This window comes from Colossoma macropomum, unplaced genomic scaffold (assembly GCF_904425465.1).
Source record: "Colossoma macropomum unplaced genomic scaffold, Colossoma_macropomum, whole genome shotgun sequence".
NCBI lineage: Eukaryota > Metazoa > Chordata > Actinopteri > Characiformes > Serrasalmidae > Colossoma > Colossoma macropomum.
The window spans coordinates 193,694-214,061 of NW_023495375.1; the positions used below are offsets into that span (position 1 = coordinate 193,694).

Below are 20,368 nucleotides of genomic sequence, written 5' to 3' on the forward strand. Positions count from 1 at the left end.
CAGTGTTATTTGCCCAAAGCAGTGGTCCTATGGTGGCCCCTTTTCATTGATGGATGGGATGGAGAGGGGATAATAAATCATGCAGTGGTAAAGTTCACACTGGCAACTTTGTTAATAAAGCTCACACTGGCAACCCTGTTAGAGAGCATATAGTGCTGAAATGCTCCTTCAGGTTCTGAGCAGTAAATAAAAGATTCAGTACATTAAAGGTATTTACCCTCAGGACTCAACCATTCAGAGCAGACAAATGAACAGAACAATGTCATGTTATTGTTATTATGTTGTTATTTTATTGTTAAAATGCATCATTCTGTCTTTCTGTCTTTAATACAAAATAGACAGAAGAGAATCACACTTAAGTTGTTAAACTATTAAACTAAAGGATCCTGAATGAAAGATTTTACTGACAATTAAATAAATGGAAAAAACTACAAAAATAATAACAGTAAATAAAATGTACAATATGAAAAAATATATCAAAAAGAGTGGAAAAATAAAACAACTGCTTGTTGTTTGCTTCATGTAAACATACACACACACATTTTCTTAGCCACTTATCCTTCTGGGTCACGGGGGAGCTGGAACCTATCCCAGCAGTCATTGGGTGGAATGTAAAAAACAAAAAAAAAACATCTCTTTTAAAATCTATCAAAAAGAGACATTAAACTGCATTAAAGTTTACTGCTTAGTGAAATCATTTTGATATGATTTGAGAGCGCCACAGCTGTCCATCACTACACCTGCACAGACAGCATAAACAAACCTGATTAAAGTTTTAGCGCAAGAAGTTATTCATTTAATAGCTTTATTAAACACTGATGTAATGCAAGCAATCCATACAACTGGGGTTTTAAAGCACCCAAGATTATAATTGAATTTAAAATCTTGGCAAAGCTCTTGTCAACATGCTCCATCTTCTATCACTGCATGTGCTCTTTTCTCCTCATCAGGTTTAGCTGTGAAACACACAGTGATGAATATTAAATCAATCAAATGTTATGATTTTATTTCAGACTAATAAATATGTCTGTCTCAGTGAAGTGTGTCTGTTATAAGTGACCCACAGGAAGACTGAGTGTGCTTACCTCGAGCTCTGCAGCATTTGACCCCCAGCACGATGGACACCAGCAGATACGGAGACACTGCCATTAAACTACTGAGCAGACTGAACACTGAAAATGAAGCTCCTGAATTAGACACACTTGAAACACACACAGGATAAAGTCACTGTAATGTAATAGTTTAGATGTTTGATCATTTAAAATAAGACTGTCATAACCAACTTTTCACTAATAGGACAGGGTTGTTAAAAACAGTACATACATTATAAACTGAACATTTCTATATTTTCTCACTAAGTATCTTCAACCAACTCCAGATGAGGTGCAACCAAAAATAAAAAAGCAGAGAGATTTGAATCTTCATCTCCTGTTTACATGGCTGTAACATTACCCACTGCTAATTACTGTGAACCACCACTATATCACCAGTGATAATTACATTTAAGACCTTCACAGAGCCAGAGAATCCCTGTTTTTACACAATAACAAAAGCTGGCTTAGTAAATAAAAAGGGCCTCTGACTACCAATTACACTGTAAAGAACTGAAGTAAATTTACTCTGAAAGTTCTTCAGTGATTTACTGTACTATTTAAATGAAGCAGATTGTTGTAAAGAGTGATGCATTCTGGGAGATACAGGTTAAGCTTCTTGTCAAAGAAGTTAAAAGGTTGAATTTTACAGTAATTAGCTGTTAATTACAAAGCATGCTGGAAAAGTGAATATTGTAATGATGTGGTGGAGCTTTTGGTTTCAACATGAAAATATGCATTTTCTGACATGATTATTCATTTGAATGTATTTTACACTTGGTATTCTAATCATGACGGTATTTCAGGAACTAGTTTATCCTGTAATCTTAAAATCAATAGATATTTGGTTGCTACAGTCTTTATAGTCTTAATGATGCTATCAGTGCAGTAACTGTCACTGTAATGTGATGTTCAGTTCATTGTGTGATTGATGTACAGTTCTATGTTGTTGTGAAATAACATGATCGTTATTTTAACTGTGAGCATTAATGTTTAATCATTTGCTACCTGAAGCTTGCTAGATAGATTGCTATGCCAAAAATGAGATAGCTGTTCACAGTAGATCAGAAATACAGGAAACAACTGTACAAATACAGTAAAGGATTGTAATTGCATAATACAGTATGAGTACTGTAAATACCTGTAGGGGTCTTGCTTGGATTACAGGTCACTTTCATTGTTTTAGTATCGTTACTGTAACTGTTGGCTGCAGTACAGCTCAGTGTAACATCTCCCTCTGCTGGTGAGAGAGTGAAGTGCAGCCCAGCTCCACTGTCAGTCTTATAGCCGCTCCATGTGTAGGACACCTTCTCAGCTTCTCGCACTTTGCAAAGAAGATGAACTTCACAGCTGTTTTTAGACTCCACCCAGGTCTGACTGCTCTCAATCTCAGTCTTAAGCACGGCTGTAAAAGAAGAAGTTTATGTAGTGTAATCTTTTGTTGATGCAGGATGGTGCACAGTGTTGTCCATAAGTATTTTGATGAGAATATATTTTTGTTGTTGTTTTGGTACTGTAATCTTTTTTTAATGGTATTTATATCTACTGTATATGAATAACATCCCTTTGGGACTCTCATTTGGGAAGTACTTCGACGCTTTGGTTATTTCTTGGCCATCTGTGTCTCATCACTAGATTATGGCCAGGAACAATAACAAAAGGTAGATGATTCTAGATGTAACATTTGCATTTTACAAATGTTATTTATGTAACCCTTCTTCTCATCTCTTGAAAATGTTTAAAAATAGGCTAATTGTTTCAGCTATGCATGACAAAGTATGTAATCTTGCCATATTCCCTGAAAAAAATTCAACTGAATAAGATTTTACCAGCACTTGTTAAAATTCTATTTTAAATACTTATTTGTAGAAACAAGATGAACCTCATTTTTCCAAAAGTCACATTGTCACATCATAAAAGTCCTCTAAATATGAGATATTCTACAGATCTTGCTGTATTTTTTAACATTTTATGGTGAGATGGTTGCCAGGTATAGAAAAAAATCTCCAGCCCAAAGTTTGTTTAAAAGCGATTCATCAGAAGCTGAAACTTCATATTCATCTTCAGTCTGAAAAGCATGATGAGTCAATCATTGAATGTAAACCTCACTGAGCTGTTTGCTTAATGACTACAAGGATTACTTACAAAAGGTAGAACTGCATGAAGTAGACCGAAACTGAAAATAACTAGCAAACTGCCAGGGAAGACTTCAGACAATCATTAGGTTGATATGAGTTTGTTCATTCCACTCAGCCTTGGTTACTCAAAATGCCAGCACAGCAATGCAGATAATAGTAATAGTAAATATTCTCAAATCCATAATGACATTCTCCACTTTAATCACATAAACACTATTTCATTTCAAATCCAATAGGCAACAACAGTGTCTAACTGTTGTTAATATACTGCAAAATGAACAATTCAGTTCAAAGACAGAGATCTAAATGCAAAAATCTACAGTGAAAAACGAAACCAATAATTTTCGAAAGAGTGAATTATACAGTAACATAGTATATGTAAAAAGGACAGAAAATGAAGCTGAGGCTGTATGAAAGTACTCACCATAGACTGTCAGATTGATTATCTTTGTTGGTAGCTGCACTCCAGATTTATGTGCAGTAATGGAGTAACTTCCAGAATCCTGGAGCTGAAGATCTGTGACTTCTACACTAAGATCATCACTGTTCACCTTTAACCTTCCACTGAACTGCAGTTCATCAGTTATGTGAACTTGTCCTTTTCTATATACTGCAAATGTCTTCCCTTCATATCTCCACTGTGCGAATGAGACAGATTCTTCTGGATGTCCGAGTGGTAAAATGAGGGAACTCCCAGCAGCTCTGCACTCTGTCACTGTGTTCTCATCAGCCCAAACACACAGACCTGCAGCAGAAAGTGTGTTTATCATATTAAAATTTCAAAGAACATATTGACTCAGAGTGAGTTCATTAATCAGAGCTGACTGTTTTGACTCTTAAATTGCTCTGTATTCCAACAATTGCAGAAGTCAAACAAAGTCAGTGATATTATAATAGTTCAATTCTACAATGCATTTGATTTACAGTATTAGGTCAATCCAGATAACTCAGTAGATGGCATTCACATTACATCAGGCCAATAAACTGATATATGCTGTTAAAGAAACTGAATTTCAGGCTGAAAAGCATGATGAGTCAATCATTGAATCTAAACCTCACTGAGCAGTTTGTTTAATGACTATAAGGATTACTTACAAAGGTAGAACTGCACAGAGTAGACCAAAACTGAAAATAGCTAACAAACTGCCAGGGAAGACTTCTGACAATCATTAGGTTGATATAAGGTTGTTCATTCCACTCAGCCTTGGTTACCCAAAATGCCAGTATAGCAACACAAATAATAGTAATAATAGTAAATATTCTCAAATCCATAATGACATTCTCCACTTTAACCACATAAACACTATTCAATTTCAAATCCAATAGGCAACATCAGTGTCTAACAGTTGTTAATACACTGCAGTGTAAGCCTAAACCAGTTTGATGTAGAACTTACAAAATATATTGAATAACACAATCAGGTATCTTATAGGAAAAAGAAGCCACCTAAAATGAACACTGCAGCTCAAAGACAGAGATCTAAATGCAAAAACCTACAATGAATACAAAACCAATCATTTTTGAAAGAGTGAATTATACAGTAATATAGTATAGGTAAAAAAGACAGGAATTATTTCTTCAACTTTTCTCTTATGTGTACATTAGCATGTTTTGCTACCACAGGTAAGGCCTGTGGTTTCCTGAGCCTTTTTCAGACAGTCACAGAGAGCAGAGTGTTACATTATAAAGCAGAGTTATTACTGTTGTCATACATGCTTTCGACTAATAGCACATATAATTTATCTGATGAAAACTGTGGAGTGCATTGAGCTCATAGTGCATCACTAAAAACAAGACTCCACCCAGGTCTGTCTGCTCTCAATCTCAATCTTAAGCACGGCTGTAAAAGAAGTTCATGTACTGTAAACATTTGTAGCTACAGAATAGCACATAGAGCAGTCTGTAAGTATTTTCTGATATTCCTAGTCACCTGTGTCTCATTATTAGTTTATGGTCAAGAGAGCTAAGAAAAAGATCTACACTTCTTTCCAGATGTAACATTTGCATCTGGATGGAAAATACAAGGACTGAAGAAGTGCCAATGACAGTAAAGCTGGTCATCTTGAGGCTGAAGAATCATGTGTACATAAAAAGACATAACTTAGCATTAAGTGCGTCAAAAGGAGGAACACATCAGTATTGCTAAAGTCTTTGGTTACTTGAATAAAAAACAACCTGGCAGCCCACAGCAGGAGACCACAGTAGTGTGTGAAGAATGCTTTGAAATTGTTGAAGAGATTAACTCTATTGAAGATGTAGACATAGACCCGTCAAAGACCACCATAATGAAATATACTTTCACAGTTTAACACATGTTTGTCACATGTTTAAGTCTGGAAAACGAAAGAACTGCTTATCAGGAACATTCTGGAAATTTCTGGCCATTTTGCAAATGCAGTCTATGTAGCCCTCCTTCACATCTCTTTCAAATGTTTAAAATATTATATCAACTATGCATGACAAAGAATGTAGCCTTACTGCATCCCCTGATAAAACTCAACTGAATTATTTTATGTAACTATCATTACTGAATAGATTTTCTATTAAAGACTTTGTAAAGGGTTGCCATGTCCAGCAAAAATGTCCAGTCCAAATTTTGATTAAAAGCCTCTCATCATAAAAACATGAACCTGGAAACACTGACGACAGGTGCCCACTGTTCCGAACACGTCACAGCAAATACACATATAACAAAGATATAATAAAATAATATGTGGTTACAACTGAGTTAAAGAAAAGAGTACCATTGCCCTTGACAGCAGTGATCGGTGAACTGTGCTTACTGTGGTAAGACACAAATGAAAAAAAAAAAGATACATTCACACCCACCCCAGCAGTATACATTGGCTAGAATGCTTGACGGTTTAGGTTTTTAAGTTTGCTGCTTTTTTTCATCTTTATGTACATTTGAGCTGTGTGATTTTAATTAGTTATCTTCATTGCTGTAAATGATGTGCTTGTCTAGAGTGGATGCTGCTTTATAGGAAAGTGTTGCATTGTTTTGTGGGTTGATGTTAGCCAGTGTTCTCATTAATGTGTAAGTTGACTTGCTAATGTTTTGTCTTGATCGTAAAAAAAACACTAAGTCTATACCAGTGACGTGCCCAACACTGTTAGTATGCTGCCATCATGGTGCTTCATAGGCCTCAGGCACCCAGCGTTGATATTTAAAAAAAAAATCACTGACCTCCCAAAAAAGATAGTGAAGGTGAAAGATAATAAAGGTAGGGAGAGGCCCACCAAACATTTGTTTCCAGGGGCCGATGACTTGATGATCCAAAACTGTATGAATATTTTAGTTTATATATATATATATTGTGTGGATGTGTGAGAGAGAGAGAGAGAGAGAGAGAGAGAGAGAGAAAGAGAGAGATCTACATCTGCCGGCATTCAGCCAATGAGCTTCAAACCAGCAACAGACAGGTGAATAAAATCTAAAGGTACTGCACTGCTGCCTGCTGTATGATGAAGCTGAAAGAAGAAGAGAGGAAGAAGAGGAGTGTAGAGACAGAGAAGGAGAAGGAACAGTCTCTGCTCTGTGTTGGGTCTGAATGTCCCTGATGAAGTCGTTCAAGGAACAACTAAAGCTCTTACTTACACCTCCCACATATTCACCATTTCTAAATCCAAACAAAGAGGCTTTTCTATCTTTATTTTGGAAGGTCTATGAGCAAAATCCTCACCAGCAGATCACCATGCTTCTCAATACAGAGGGTGCATTTAGGAACATCAGAGTCAGGAACTGCCATGACTGGATAACACATTCTAGAAGGTTATAGAAGATTTTTTGAAATGGGTCTTGATAGACAGCACACGGTGTGTGATGTAGATCGCTTTTTGTGACCAAATGGAGATGAGAGACATTATTAGCTTTTTATTTGTTTGTTTGTTTATTTATGTTTACAAACAACATATTTTAAATGTTGTAATAAACATTCTTTGGTCTGTTGTCCTGTTTGAGTTTATTTTTATTTTATTTTTTAAATTCTTGTAAGTGCAGTGCATATTTTGTATACAGTTTGTATATAGTTTGTGTACAGTTTGTGTTTTTTCTCATGTAAAATGTCTCTAATCTGCCTGTCTGCATTTCCTTTAGTGCAAACAGCAGCAAATTCACTGTGGCAACTTTGTTCTTAATTCTCTTTACAGCATGAAAAACCTGATCTGTTGTATAAATTCATATAATAGATGTGGTTCGTATTTTGTGAATATTTCATTTGTAATCGAATGCTCATGGTTCTGAAGACAGAGGTTCTTTTGCTCTCAATATGGGACAATCTGCTAAAAGTGTGTAGTGTTTTGAGAAAGTGTGTGTGAGTGTTGGAGATCAGAGACCCTGTACTCTGAAATATATGTAACAGTCAAGAAAAAAACTGTAAAAGGTGATAAATTCTGAACAGATACAGAACAAAATCGCAGCGGCTGTACATGCACTCATGAAGCACAGATCGGCTCTACACTTTGCTGAACCTGGCCTTAAAAACACACTGAGAAGGAAGATGAAGCTGAATGAAAGTACTCACCATAGACTGTCAGACTGATTGTCTTTGTTGGTAACTGCACTCCAGATTTATCTGCAACAATGGAGTAACGTCCAGAGTCTTGAAGCTGAAGATCTGTCACTTCTACACTAAGATCATCACTGCCCACCTTTAACCTTCCACTGAACTGAAACAGCGGCTCATCAATGTGAACTTGTCCCTGTGTATATACTGCAATTATCTTCGCTCCATATTTCCACTCTGCGAATGAGACAGATTCTTTTGGATGTCCGAGTGGTAAAATGAGGGAACTCCCAGCAGCTCTGCGCTCTGTCACTGTGTTCTCATCACCCCAAACACACAGACCTGCAGCAGAGAGTGTGTTTATCATATTAACTACAATAACAATTCCTGTTTGAAAATAAGAATAGTCATGAAACAGTAGATACAAAAATGTTGGTAAAAAACTTTTATCAACAAGTTGGAAGTATTTCCTCAACTTTTCTTTTATGTCTATATTAGCATGTTTTGCCACCACAAGGAAGGCCTGTGGTTTCCTGAGCCTTTTTCAGACAGTCACTGAGAGCAGACTGTTACATGACAAAGCAGAGTTATTACCGTAGTCATACAGGCTTTCAACTAATAGCAAACATAATTGATCTGATGACAACTATGAAGTGCTTTGAGCTCATAGTGCATCACTGAAAAATAAAACAACATAAAATAAGAGATTTATTGTAATACTCAGTAGTCTACATTTGTATTTTGAATATTCAAGTAAAGTACAAAGTGTCCTAGCATAGTTTTGGAACACTGTCTGATGCTACTTCCCTTTGTCTTTCAAAGATAAGAACAAGGAAGTCCTCTTTTTATCTCAGTTATTAAATTAGTAAATTTTTAAAGTCCAATAGCAAAAGTACAGTACTGTATTTGTTTAAGTACGTACCAAAACAGAGAACAAGCAGCGCTGCTCCAGAGGATAAAACATGATATCTGTAACAGGTTCTCATCTCTATTTATGACTATGTGTTCATGACCTGCAGCAGCCAGTCTGACAGTGTTCACTTAACATTAGAGAGAAAAACACTTCCTCACAGGGGCGGAGCCTGGCCTGGGCTTCCGCAGCTATAGCCCTAATACTGTTAACCAGCACTGAAACGTCTAATGTTAGAGAGAAAAAAGAAAGAAAGAAAGAAAGAAAGAAAGAAAGAAAGAAAGTGCAATACAGGAAGTGAAAGAAAGAATGAAAGAGAGTGTGGCATGTAGGAAGCATGTATAGAGTAGCATGGAAAGGGTAAAGACCATTAGAGGTAAGTCAGAGTCAAGACTGAGAACTGGACACATCAAGTCCAAGTCAAGACAAAGACTTGTAGTAGTCGAGTCAAAGACTGAGACCAGATTATGATTAAGGAGAAAGGAGGAAAAACTGAAATTCATTTGTGGTTCTTGTAAATTCATTACCAATCATTAAACTTTACATATATTAATAAATAATATTATATTCTATATGTAAAATTAAATAATATATAGCATAAAAATATGATTGATTATTTTTATTGTTTTATTTTGTAACGTTGTAACATTTGGAAGTAAATGGTGGTGAAATAAATGGTGGTGAGGTAAATGGTGGTGAAGTAAATGGTGGTGAAGTAAATGGTGGTGAAGTAAAAGGTGGTGAAGTAAATGGTGGTGAAGTAAATGGTGGTGAAGTAAAAGGTGGTGAAGTAAATGGTGGTGAAGTAGATGGAGGTGAAGTAAATGGTGGTGAGGTAAATGGAGGTGAAGTAAATGGTGGTGAGGTAAATGGTGGTGAGGTAAATGGTGGTGAAGTAAATGGTGGTGAAATAAATGGTGGTGAAGTAAATGGTGGTCAAGTAAATGGTGGTGAAGTAAATGGTGGTGAAATAAATGGTGGTGAAGTAAATGGTGGTGAAGTAAATGGAGGTGAAGTAAATGGTGGTGAGGTAAATGGTGGTGAAGTAAATGGTGGTGAAGTAAAAGGTAGTGAAGTAAATGGTGGTGAAGTAAATGGAGGTGAAGTAAATGGTGGTGAAGTAAATGGTGGTGAGGAAAATGGTGGTGAAATAAATGGTGGTGAAGTAAACGGTGGTGAAGTAAACGGTGGTGAAGTAAATGGTGGTGAAGTAAATGGTGGTGAAGTAAATGGTGGTGAAGTAAATGGAGGTGAAGTAAATGGTGGTGAGGTAAATGGTGGTGAAGTAAATGGTGGTGAGGTAAATGGTGGTGAAGTAAATGGTGGTGAAGTAAAAGGTAGTGAAGTAAATGGTGGTGAAGTAAATGGAGGTGAAGTAAATGGTGGTGAAGTAAATGGTGGTGAAGTAAATGGTGGTGAAGTAAATGGTGGTGAAGTATGAGCAAACCTGCTGGATGTTTTTAGTGCAGGAGATGTTATTTAATAACTCCATTAAAACACTGTTAAAAACTGATCTTATGCAAACAACCTCTATAGATGGGGATTTAAAGCACACAGGTAGATAATTAGAATGTCAAATCTTGTCAAAGCTCTCGTTAACATGCTCCATCTTCTATCACTGTGTGTGCTCTTTTCTCCTCATCAGGTTTAGCTGTGAAACACACAATGATGAACATCAAATCAATCAAATGTTATGATTTATTTGAAGGCTAAGAAAAATGTCTCAGTGAGGCTGAGAGAGTGTTTCCTGTAAGTGACTCACAGGAAAACTGTGAATTCTTACCTCGAGCTCTGTAGCATTTGATCCCCATAACAATTGAGATCAGCAGATACGGAGACACTGCCATTAAACTACTGAGCAGACTGAACACTGAGAATGAAGCTCCTGAATTAGATACACCTGAAACACACACAGGATAAAATCACTGTAATGTAATAGTTTAGATGCTTGATCATTTAAATAAGTCTGTCATAACCAACTTTTCACTAATAGGACAGGGTTGTTAATTACAATACATACATTATAAACTGAACATTTCTGTATTTCTCACCAAGTATCTTCAACCAACTCCAGTAAAAAATATAAAAGCAGAGAGATTTGAATCTTCATCTCCTGTTTACAAGGCTGTAACATTACCCACTGCTAATGACTATGAACCACCACTATGAGTGATAATTATGTTGAAGACCTTCACAGAGCCAGAGAATCCCTGTTTTTACACAATAACAAAAGCTTTTTAGTAAATAAAAAGGGCCTCTGACCACCAATTACACTGTAAAGAACTGAAATAAATTTACTCTGAAAGTTCTTCAGTAATTTACTGTGCTATTTAAATGCAGCAGATTGTTGTAAAGAGTGATGCATTCTGGGAGATACAGGTTACGCTTCTTGTCAAAGAAGTTAAAATGTTGAATTTTACAGTAATTAGCTGTTAATTACAAAGCATGCTGGAAAAGTCACTATTCTAGTGATGGGGCGGAGCTTTTTTTACGTAAATATGCATTTTCTAACATAATTATTCATTTGAATGCATTTTATATTTGTTAGTCCAATCATTATGGTATTTCAGTAACTAGTTCATCCTATAATGTTAAAATCAATAGATATTTGGTTGCTACAGTCTTTATAGTCTTAATGATGCTATAACTGTCACTGTAATGTGATGTTCAGTTCATTGTGTGATTGATGTGCAGTTCTATGCTCTTGTGAAATAACATAATTGTTCTTTTAACTGTGTGCATTAATGTAATCATTTGCTACCTGAAGCTTGCTAGATAGATTTTTGGTGTTTGTCTATGTCTTTACATGTTGTAGTACATACAGTAACATACTAAAATTGAGACCCCTGTAGGTTCACAGTAGATCAGAAATACAGAAATACAGGAAACAACTGTACTAATACAGTAAAGTATTGTAATTGCATAATACAGTATGAGTACTGTAAACACCTGTTGGGGTCTTGCTTGGATTGCAGGTCACTCTCGTTGTTTTAGTAACATTACTGTAACTGTTGGCTGCAGTACAGGTCAGTGTAACGTCTCCCTCTGCTGGTGAGAGAGTGAAGTTCAGCTCGGCTCCACTGTCAGTCTTATAGCCGCTCCATGTGTAGGACACCTTCTCAGCTTCCCGCACTTTGCAAAGAAGATGAACTTCACAGCTGTTTTTGTACTCCACCCAGGTCTGACTGCTCTCAATCTCAACATTAAGCACGGCTGTAAAAGAAGTTTATGTAGTGTAATCTTTTGATATGAATAATAAGAATTACACCCCCTTTTGGGACTCCCATTTGGGAAGTACTTGGACACTTTGGTTATTTCTTGGCCATCTGTGTCTGATTATTAGAGAGCTAACAAAAGGTACTTGATTCTAAATGTAAGATTTGCATCTGGTTTCCAAAGACCAAAAAGGGACCAAAGAAGTGCCAATGCCAGTAAAGGAAGCCATTACGACTGAAGTATCCTGTGTATATAGAAAAACATAACTAAGCATTGAGTGTATTACAAAGGATGTCTTTGCAGAGTGATGGAAGGACAATTTCCACATTTCTGGCCCTTTTACAAATATAATCTATGTTTAATATTTAAAGTGTTTAAAAATAGGCTAATCATGCCAACTATGTATGAAAAAGAAAGTAGCCTTACTGTAATCCCTGATAAAAACCCAACTGAATAAGATTTTACTAAGAGTTGTTGCCTAAAACTTTATTTTAAAGACAATAAAACAAGATGAACATCATTCCAATAGTTTGTCACATCATAAAAATCCTCTAAAATATGAGATATTCCACAGGTCTTGCTGTATTTAAGATAAGGGTTGCCAGGTATAGTGAAAATCTCCAGCCCAAAGTTTGCTTAAAAGCCATCTACCAGAAGCTGAAACTTCATCATTTTCTGCCACAACTTCTTTTTAAAAATAGCCCAGTTTGGCTACCCACTCACAGTGGGTATGTGCTGTACCAAACACTCCACAGCATGATTAACATGGTTATATATAACCGATATAAAGTGAAAGATGCACTTCTACATAACCAAGGTGCTCATGCTTTGGCCTGATCATAACTTGTTTTTTTAACATAAAGAACTCCAATGGTGTCTATAAATCACAATGGATGGAATAAAGATATCTATAAATGCATCTTAAGTGGCATCACAACAGACCAAAGGCGACGGAAAGGGGTGATGGTTGTTTTACAAGGGGGGTGTTTTTTGTCTCTTTCAAACTAAACCTCACTGAGCAGTTTGGTTAATGACTACAAGGTGGACTTACAAAGGTAGAACTGGACAGAGTAGACCAAAACTGAAAATAGCTAACAAGCTCTACCAGGGAAATCAAAGGCAGTCACTGAGTACAAATAAGATTGTTCACTCACCCTTGCTTACCTGAAATGTAAGAATGTGTATAAAAGAACTGTAATTCATATATGGTTTACCCAGTTTAGCAATGTAGATATAAACATTCGTAAATCTAAAATGTCATTCTGGACTTTAACTACATAAACATTATATCATTTCAAATCCAATAACTAAAGAGTACAGAGCCAAAACAACAACAACAAGAACAGTGTCTAACTGTTCAGTTATTAATGCACTGCACTGTAGGTCATAGGAAAAATGAAGCCTACTTAAAATAAACACCGCAGCTTAAACACAGTGCGCTGAATGCAAAAAACCTACAGTGAAAAACATCACCAAGCCTTTTCTGAAAGAGTAAATTATATAGTTACAATGTAAAAGCATCATTGCTGAAAATTGTGTTTTCAAGTGAACGAGCGCTAAGTCACTTTTAATGAGCATCAGTTTACATTGCAAAGAATGAAATATTCTCCCTTAACAAGCTTGTTTTAAATAGCTACAGAACAAAATCTCATTGGCCAAACATTCAAATTTCTCTTTTTTGAATCTCGGACATACAAAAATGATGCTACACATTCCTGAACCTGGCTTTAAAAACAGACTGAGAAGGAAGATGAAGCTGAATTAAAGTGCTCACCATAGACTGTCAGACTGATTGTCTTTGTTGGTACCTGCACTCCAGATTTATCTGCAACAATATACTGCAATTATCTTCGCTCCATATTTCCACTCTGCATATGTAACAGATTCTTTTGTCACTGTGTTCTCATCAGCCCAAACACACAGACCTGCAGCAGAGAGTGTATGTATCATACACAACAACAAGTCCTATTTGGAAATAAGAGTAGTCATGAAACAATATATAAGTAGGCATCGTTACAATTTCTGCAAAGTATTTCTTTAATTTTTCTCTCAAATTTACATTAGTATATTTTGCTATGACAGGCAGAGGCAGAAGTTTTCTGAAAAAGCAGACTGTTACATCAGTTATTTTACCAAAGCAGCATTACTATCACAGTCATACATGCTTTCAACTAATGACATTCTAGATACTTGTTATCTGACAGATGCTTTTTAAAGCTCACTGAATGCTATAACAAATTTGTTGAACAGCTCATAGCACACCATTGAAATTTACAACAAACCCAGTTAAGGAGTGAATCATTTATTAAGAACTTTTATTGTTATAACTTACATATTCAGTTCAAGTTTTCACTTTGATTATTGAGAAAAAATTTAATGTCTGGTATGGTTGTAGAATGATTTGTTCCAAGCTAATAATAACTTGAAAAATTGAGAACAAAATTTATGTATGTACAATGTTCTAATGCACCGATATTATAATGCATTATGAAACCTTTATAAAGTCACACACTCTTACTTTAAAAAGTGTTTTGTCTGTAACTATAACTACTTATGAGTAATTGTACAGGCTTATGGCAGTCATTATAAGGTATTATATATACCACATAATGCATTATAAATGCTTTCATTAGGCATCATGAATATGAGATTTATCGGAAACGTCTTAAATATCATATCATTTTCACTTCAGTACACAATTTCTTATAAAGCATAGCGTTTATCTGGATGCAGACAAACAAGCTGAACGTCCGTCCCACCGCCATCTTTTAAAGATCAGAGCATAAACTTCGTCTCCTCTGCAGACCAGTTTCTGCTCCGCCATGTTGAACGGTATAAACATTCACTATGGAAATGGTTTTTGGTCAATAAAACTGCACAAAAGCTGTAAGTGGAGCTCAGAGGAAAATAAAATACAGACAAATGTAAGATATGGGCTCTTTAAGACAAGGCAGACTCGCTAGTCTGGGTGAGATAGAGCGAGATCAGCTGACGCCAAGAACTGAAGTTAATTTAACATTAATAAAACAATAAAAAATATAGCCGCAAGCGGCAATGAGCGGGTTCAAGCATGCAACAGCAGTATGGGCCCTTCTGCAGGTTTAGCCCATTAGGCCTAAAAAGGCCTCAAGCTTTTTGTTTCGCCCATTAGGCCTAAAAAGGCCTCAAGCTTTTGGTTTCGCCCATTAGGCCTAAAAAGGCCTCAAGCTGTCAGTCTTATTCATAGGCAGAGTGAATAGAACTGAAAGGAACTCTGTTCATCAAAAGGCCTTCAGTTGCCTTAAACAATGAGTAGAGGTCTTTAATCACATTATAGGTTTACATTAATATGTACTGATCTACACTGGTTTGTAGAACATTCAAGAGGTTGTCGTCATAGATGTCAAAACTACATGACTAATGGCAGCATTTGTCACATAGTAGCACTTCCACAGTGTATCGGTTCTATATTTAAGCCATTGATTTCATGTAGGCCATAATGAAGCCCAATACGCTCATAAGAGGCCCATTGGTGTGAGGAGCTCAGTGAAAGTGGGTCAGAATTAGTGAAAAGGCCACAGTATGGTATCATTCTTGATCAGGGACCGTATCCAAAGACGTTCACCAAGTTTTGGTCAGAATGACCTTTTGACCTTTGTATTATAAGTCTTTGTATAGTGAAATCTTTGAATGAATAAGCCAAAATAAAAGACAAGCAGTGCAATTTTTGACATAACATGTAATTAGAAAGTTGTTCATGTGAGTGAACTGAGTCACATGGCACCAATTGTTTATATGTAGACCTTGTAATAACATTGTAATAGAATTTCAATTGATTTTTAAGTGTTTTTGAGGGCTAAAGCGTCCCCTAAAAGCCTATCTGGACCAACCTTGGCATACTCCATTACAGTCTCAATTTGTATAAATACACAAAGTTTGGAGATGATCTGACCAATGACTGTTGAGTTATAGCTGATCAGGCTAGCAATGCCATGGCCGCAGTAATTAATTGATTGATCCACATGATCCTGAGTAGAAAAGTCAATATCTTTTTGATAATTCTTGAGGATCAGTGTCTTCTGAATCTTGTGGTACTAATTTGATGAAAATTGGCAAAAACTCCTGAGACCAGTTTGCAAGAATAGGTTTTTCACATTATGCAAATTAGCTCAAAAACTATTTTTTGTATCTATCTCACTCTGATCAAAAGTTACAGGCAAAAATATAAGTAACGTTGAAAAAGATGAAAAGAAACATAGGGCTAAAGTAAAGTATGAGCTCAGTGAAAGTGGGTCAGAATTAGTGAAAAGGCCACAATATGGTATGATTCTTGTTTAGGGACCATATCCAAAGATGTTTACCAAGTTTTGGTCAGATTGACCTTTTGACCTTTGTATAATAAGCCTTCATATAATGTAGTCTTCGAATGATTAAGCCAAAATACCAGACAAACAGTACAATTTGTGACAGAATATGTACTTACAAAGTTGTTCATGTGAGTGACCTGAGTCGTATGGCACCATTTGTTTATCTGTCGACCTTGTAATAACATTGTAATAGCATTTTAATTGATTTTTTAAGTGTTTTTGAGTGCCAAAGCGCCCCCTAAAGGCCAATCTAGAGCAAAATTGGCATACACCATTATAGTCCAAATATGTAAAGGGCCTTAAAGGTTGGACAGGATCTGACCAATGACTGTTGAGTTATAGCTAATCAAGATAACAATGCCATGCATGTAGTAATTAATTGATTGATCCACATGATCCTGAGTAGAAAACTCAAAATGTTTTTGATAATTATTTACCCAGAGATGCCAAAGAATTTTTCCAAATCAAGTTCGAAAAGATTGGATCAAAATCCAGGGACTAGTTCAAAAAGTAGGCTTTTTAAACAGTTACCGATTACAAAAAAACTATGCAGTTTTTTAAAATGCAAAATTGTTTGGAATAACGTACTACATATGATACACAAGGATGTTCAAGCAAACGTGTAATAAAATAGTAATAATATGTAATAATATGTTAATTTTTATGAATAGCGCCCCCCAGTGGTCAAATTTTTTCAAACTTTATTGGTTGTTAGAAAGTGGCTATATGTAGAGGTCAATCAAGTTTCATGATGGTTGGTCAATGTTAAGCCTGTCAAAAGCCTGCTAAATGCTGATTGGCCGATGGCGACCATGTACTTCAATTAATCAAATTGTCCTCACTTATAGTCTGGCCAACAGATGGTATTTACAAAGTTTCAGCCTGATTGGATGTACGGATGCTGAGAAACAGCCATGTAGCATTAACTCCGCCCCCTAATGACATATGCGCACAAAAATCGAATAGCTACCTCAGAATCTTCTCCCAAATGTGTCGGTCAAGTTTGAAATTTTTTGGCTGAAGGGTTGTCGAGTTACAGAATTTTAAATTAATTCTGAATTATTTTGAATTTATCCAGAAGGGTTCATTAGCATATGACAGCCATGTTGTTTAGAGAAGTCAAAATATATTTGATAATTATTGACCTGCAGGCTCTTCTGAATTTTTTGACACCAAAAACATGAGGATTGGGCAAAAATTGTAGGACTAGTTTGCAAAAGTAGGTTTTGCATATTATGCAAATTAGCTCAAAATCTAAGTGGGTGGAGCTAAATGGTCCAAAAGGCAAAGTTGTTTGTTTGGACCCAAGGAACTTGGAAAAAATTATGGCTTGTCAGGCAAAAATCTCGTTTAGGAGTTATAGACCTAAACGCGTTGACCTGCACTATAGCGCCCCCTTGTGGCCAACTGGGCTGATTGCCTGCGCCTGAGTAGCGGGAGGGACTACTACCTGTTGACCAAGTTTCAAGCTGTGAGTTCCGTTTCAGGGAAGAAAAGGAATAGGAAGAAAAAATCTTGACACTTACAATAGGATTCAATGCATTGCATGCTTGAACCCTAATGATGAGCTGAATCTTCATTTTATCTGTGAAAACATTCCCTTTTCACTGTTCTGTACAGTGAGGCCCAAAACCCCACTGAGAAGCTCACTGAGAATCTGGGATTCTTCATGAAGCCTTCTGAATGAAGAAGAAATGTTGAAGGTTCTGCTCTGGTTCTAGCTCACTATTTAAACTGAAGCAGATCTGAGACGCTGACTATGTTGAGCTCTTTGAACTAAAAGCTCAGGTTTGGTTTTAGTCTCGTCTCTTTAAGTGAAGCTCGTGTTCAGGCGACTCTCAGGTGGATTTGATCTGCTCAGCAGAGGGTTTTACTCAGACTTGTGGACTTAATCCAGCTCGAGTGCACGCTGTCATTAAAGCGACAGGGACACCCCACCAAATACTGAGAAATTCTGAAATTCATGTTAAAATTTCAAAGATTCTGCTGTTCCTGATTTGTAATGAGAAATGTGCATTAAAGACTTTCGCTCAGACTTTTGGACATTGTACTGATAATTAAATGTAGATTCCTTTTGACTTTCACTAAATTATATATTTTGGCTCCACATTTCGTTTTAATCAGTAAAGCATTGACACAAAATCTCCATCCAGAGATCTTCTTTCACTGAAGTAGAGCCTCTCTGTCCTTTTTCCTTCTTTGCATACAGTAAAGTCAGACATTTACTGAAGTTTACTGCAGGATCCTCCACACGTACTATAGATTTCTGTAAAACAGCTCTACAGGAGCATCACACAGAGGAGGATATAGATTATTACAGCAGGATTACACACAACTATAGAGTTCATTACAGTGTTACCCTAGATTTGTACTGTAAGGGTGATGAAAGTGTGAGTTACAGCACTTTATCTTAAAGCTGTCAATCAACAGAAACTCTTTCTAACTCAGATTATGTGATAAATATTTGGGGGATCTGAGTAATTAAACAGCAGCTTCAGTATAATTCACCTGTGAACAAGAAGCAGATTTAAATACAGCAATATTATACCTGAAGTATGCAGAAATTCAGCTAAATATACATTTCTGTATTTTTTACAATGTATATTTTGAAATAAATGAAGCTTTATTATTATTATTATTATTATTATTATTATTATTATTATTAATAATAATAATAATAATAATAATAATAAAGGAAAACGCTTGAATAAATGTATTTCCGGTAACACTTTACTGTAGGGTACTGTTCATAAGATGACATGACACCTACATAAGCTTGCAATGGCAACTGACATAATCCTACATAACTGTTTATAAAAGCTTATTCCAACAGACATCCTTCACCATAAAGGCTACTTTAGCTAACTTTGTCGCAAAATTCGCAAACGCAACCTTTATATCGACACATTTAAAAATATTTTTAAATGCCATCAACCTTTGTGGATTTTTAGTATAATGTTTTCTAAAGAAATGACTTTTAAAGTTCACTTAATTACATTTTGTAGCATTTTCATTGCAATATATTTCAAATTAAATACCAATCATACTGATATTGATACACCTAAGAGTTTACATTTAAAATATGTTTCATTTTTAATATTTGTCATATATATTTTAATATATATTCAGTGCATGTAAGAGTAGAAGAATTCGAAATTCATCACAACAAAAGTCCTAGTTTAGAACAGAAAAGCACTTGTAGGCAAAGAAGATGAATTTCAACATTAGTTAAATATAATTAAAGTGGGTATAAGTTATATTCAGTCATTTCTAATATATTTTAAATTCAAAGTTTATACATTGACTGTTTTTGAAAGTATATTTAAACACATGCATCATCATAAGATGGACAAAAACAATACATTCAGTCTGAACTAAAGTATGTTTACAGTGTGAACATTAAAAGTTTGTACTTTTCATATTAAATACACTTTTGAAAAGTTCACTTAAATGTGTTTCTCTTCCTCAAGGGTCCCTACAGTTTGTCCACTTGACTTTAATCTGTCCCTCATTGGTCAGTGAGCATAATAGAATGTTTGAAGTTGCTCTCTGATCTCATGATGGACTAAAGGCTACAGGGTGTGATGTCATAAAGGTGATGCAGATAAGTTCCGTCACACTGCCGTTTCACAACATTCTGTGTGGAGCCCCGAAGAGAACAGCTGCTACAATGAGCTGCCTCTGGTTCTGGTGCTGCCGAGTCCATGAGGACGATGCAGACACACAGCGTGAGGTTCTCACTACTACAGGAGAACCTCACCTCAGAGACGGAGGAAACTATAAAACATCTGATGAAAATGCTGCTGGATGAGGTTGAGACACACATGGAGCAGCTTCTGAGTGAGTTAATGAGGAAAAATTCATTATAGACACTGAATAATAGTAGAGATGTTAAACGATTCATGGTATGTACTGAATAATTCAAAGTAGATACTGAATCATTTACAGAAGACAATGAATAATTCATAGTAGTCACCAAATATTCGTAGTAGACACTGTACAATTCATAGTCTGTATTGAATAATCCATAGCTGTCACTAAATATTAATAGTAGACCCTAAATAATCCTGTATCGTATAATAATAATATATAAATCACAGTAGATAATGATTCATTTGTAGTAGTCACTAAATATTCACTGCTGATACTCAAAAATCCACAG

The 20,368-nt window shown here is 35.9% G+C and overlaps 1 protein-coding gene across 1 annotated transcript; it reads right to left on the minus strand.

Annotated features, from left to right (window-relative positions):
- Positions 1-549: 549 nt before the first annotated feature.
- On the minus strand, positions 550-8,793 carry LOC118801915 (SLAM family member 8-like). Its single transcript, XM_036562322.1, has 6 exons — positions 8,657-8,793; positions 7,753-8,076; positions 3,654-3,974; positions 2,233-2,496; positions 1,086-1,172; positions 550-956 (listed from the first exon to the last, which is right to left on the minus strand). Exons 1-6 carry the CDS (start codon positions 8,718-8,720, stop codon positions 901-903), a joined length of 1,116 nt encoding a protein of 371 aa, XP_036418215.1. The 5' UTR covers positions 8,721-8,793; the 3' UTR covers positions 550-900.
- Between the last annotated feature and the right edge of the window lie 11,575 nt (positions 8,794-20,368).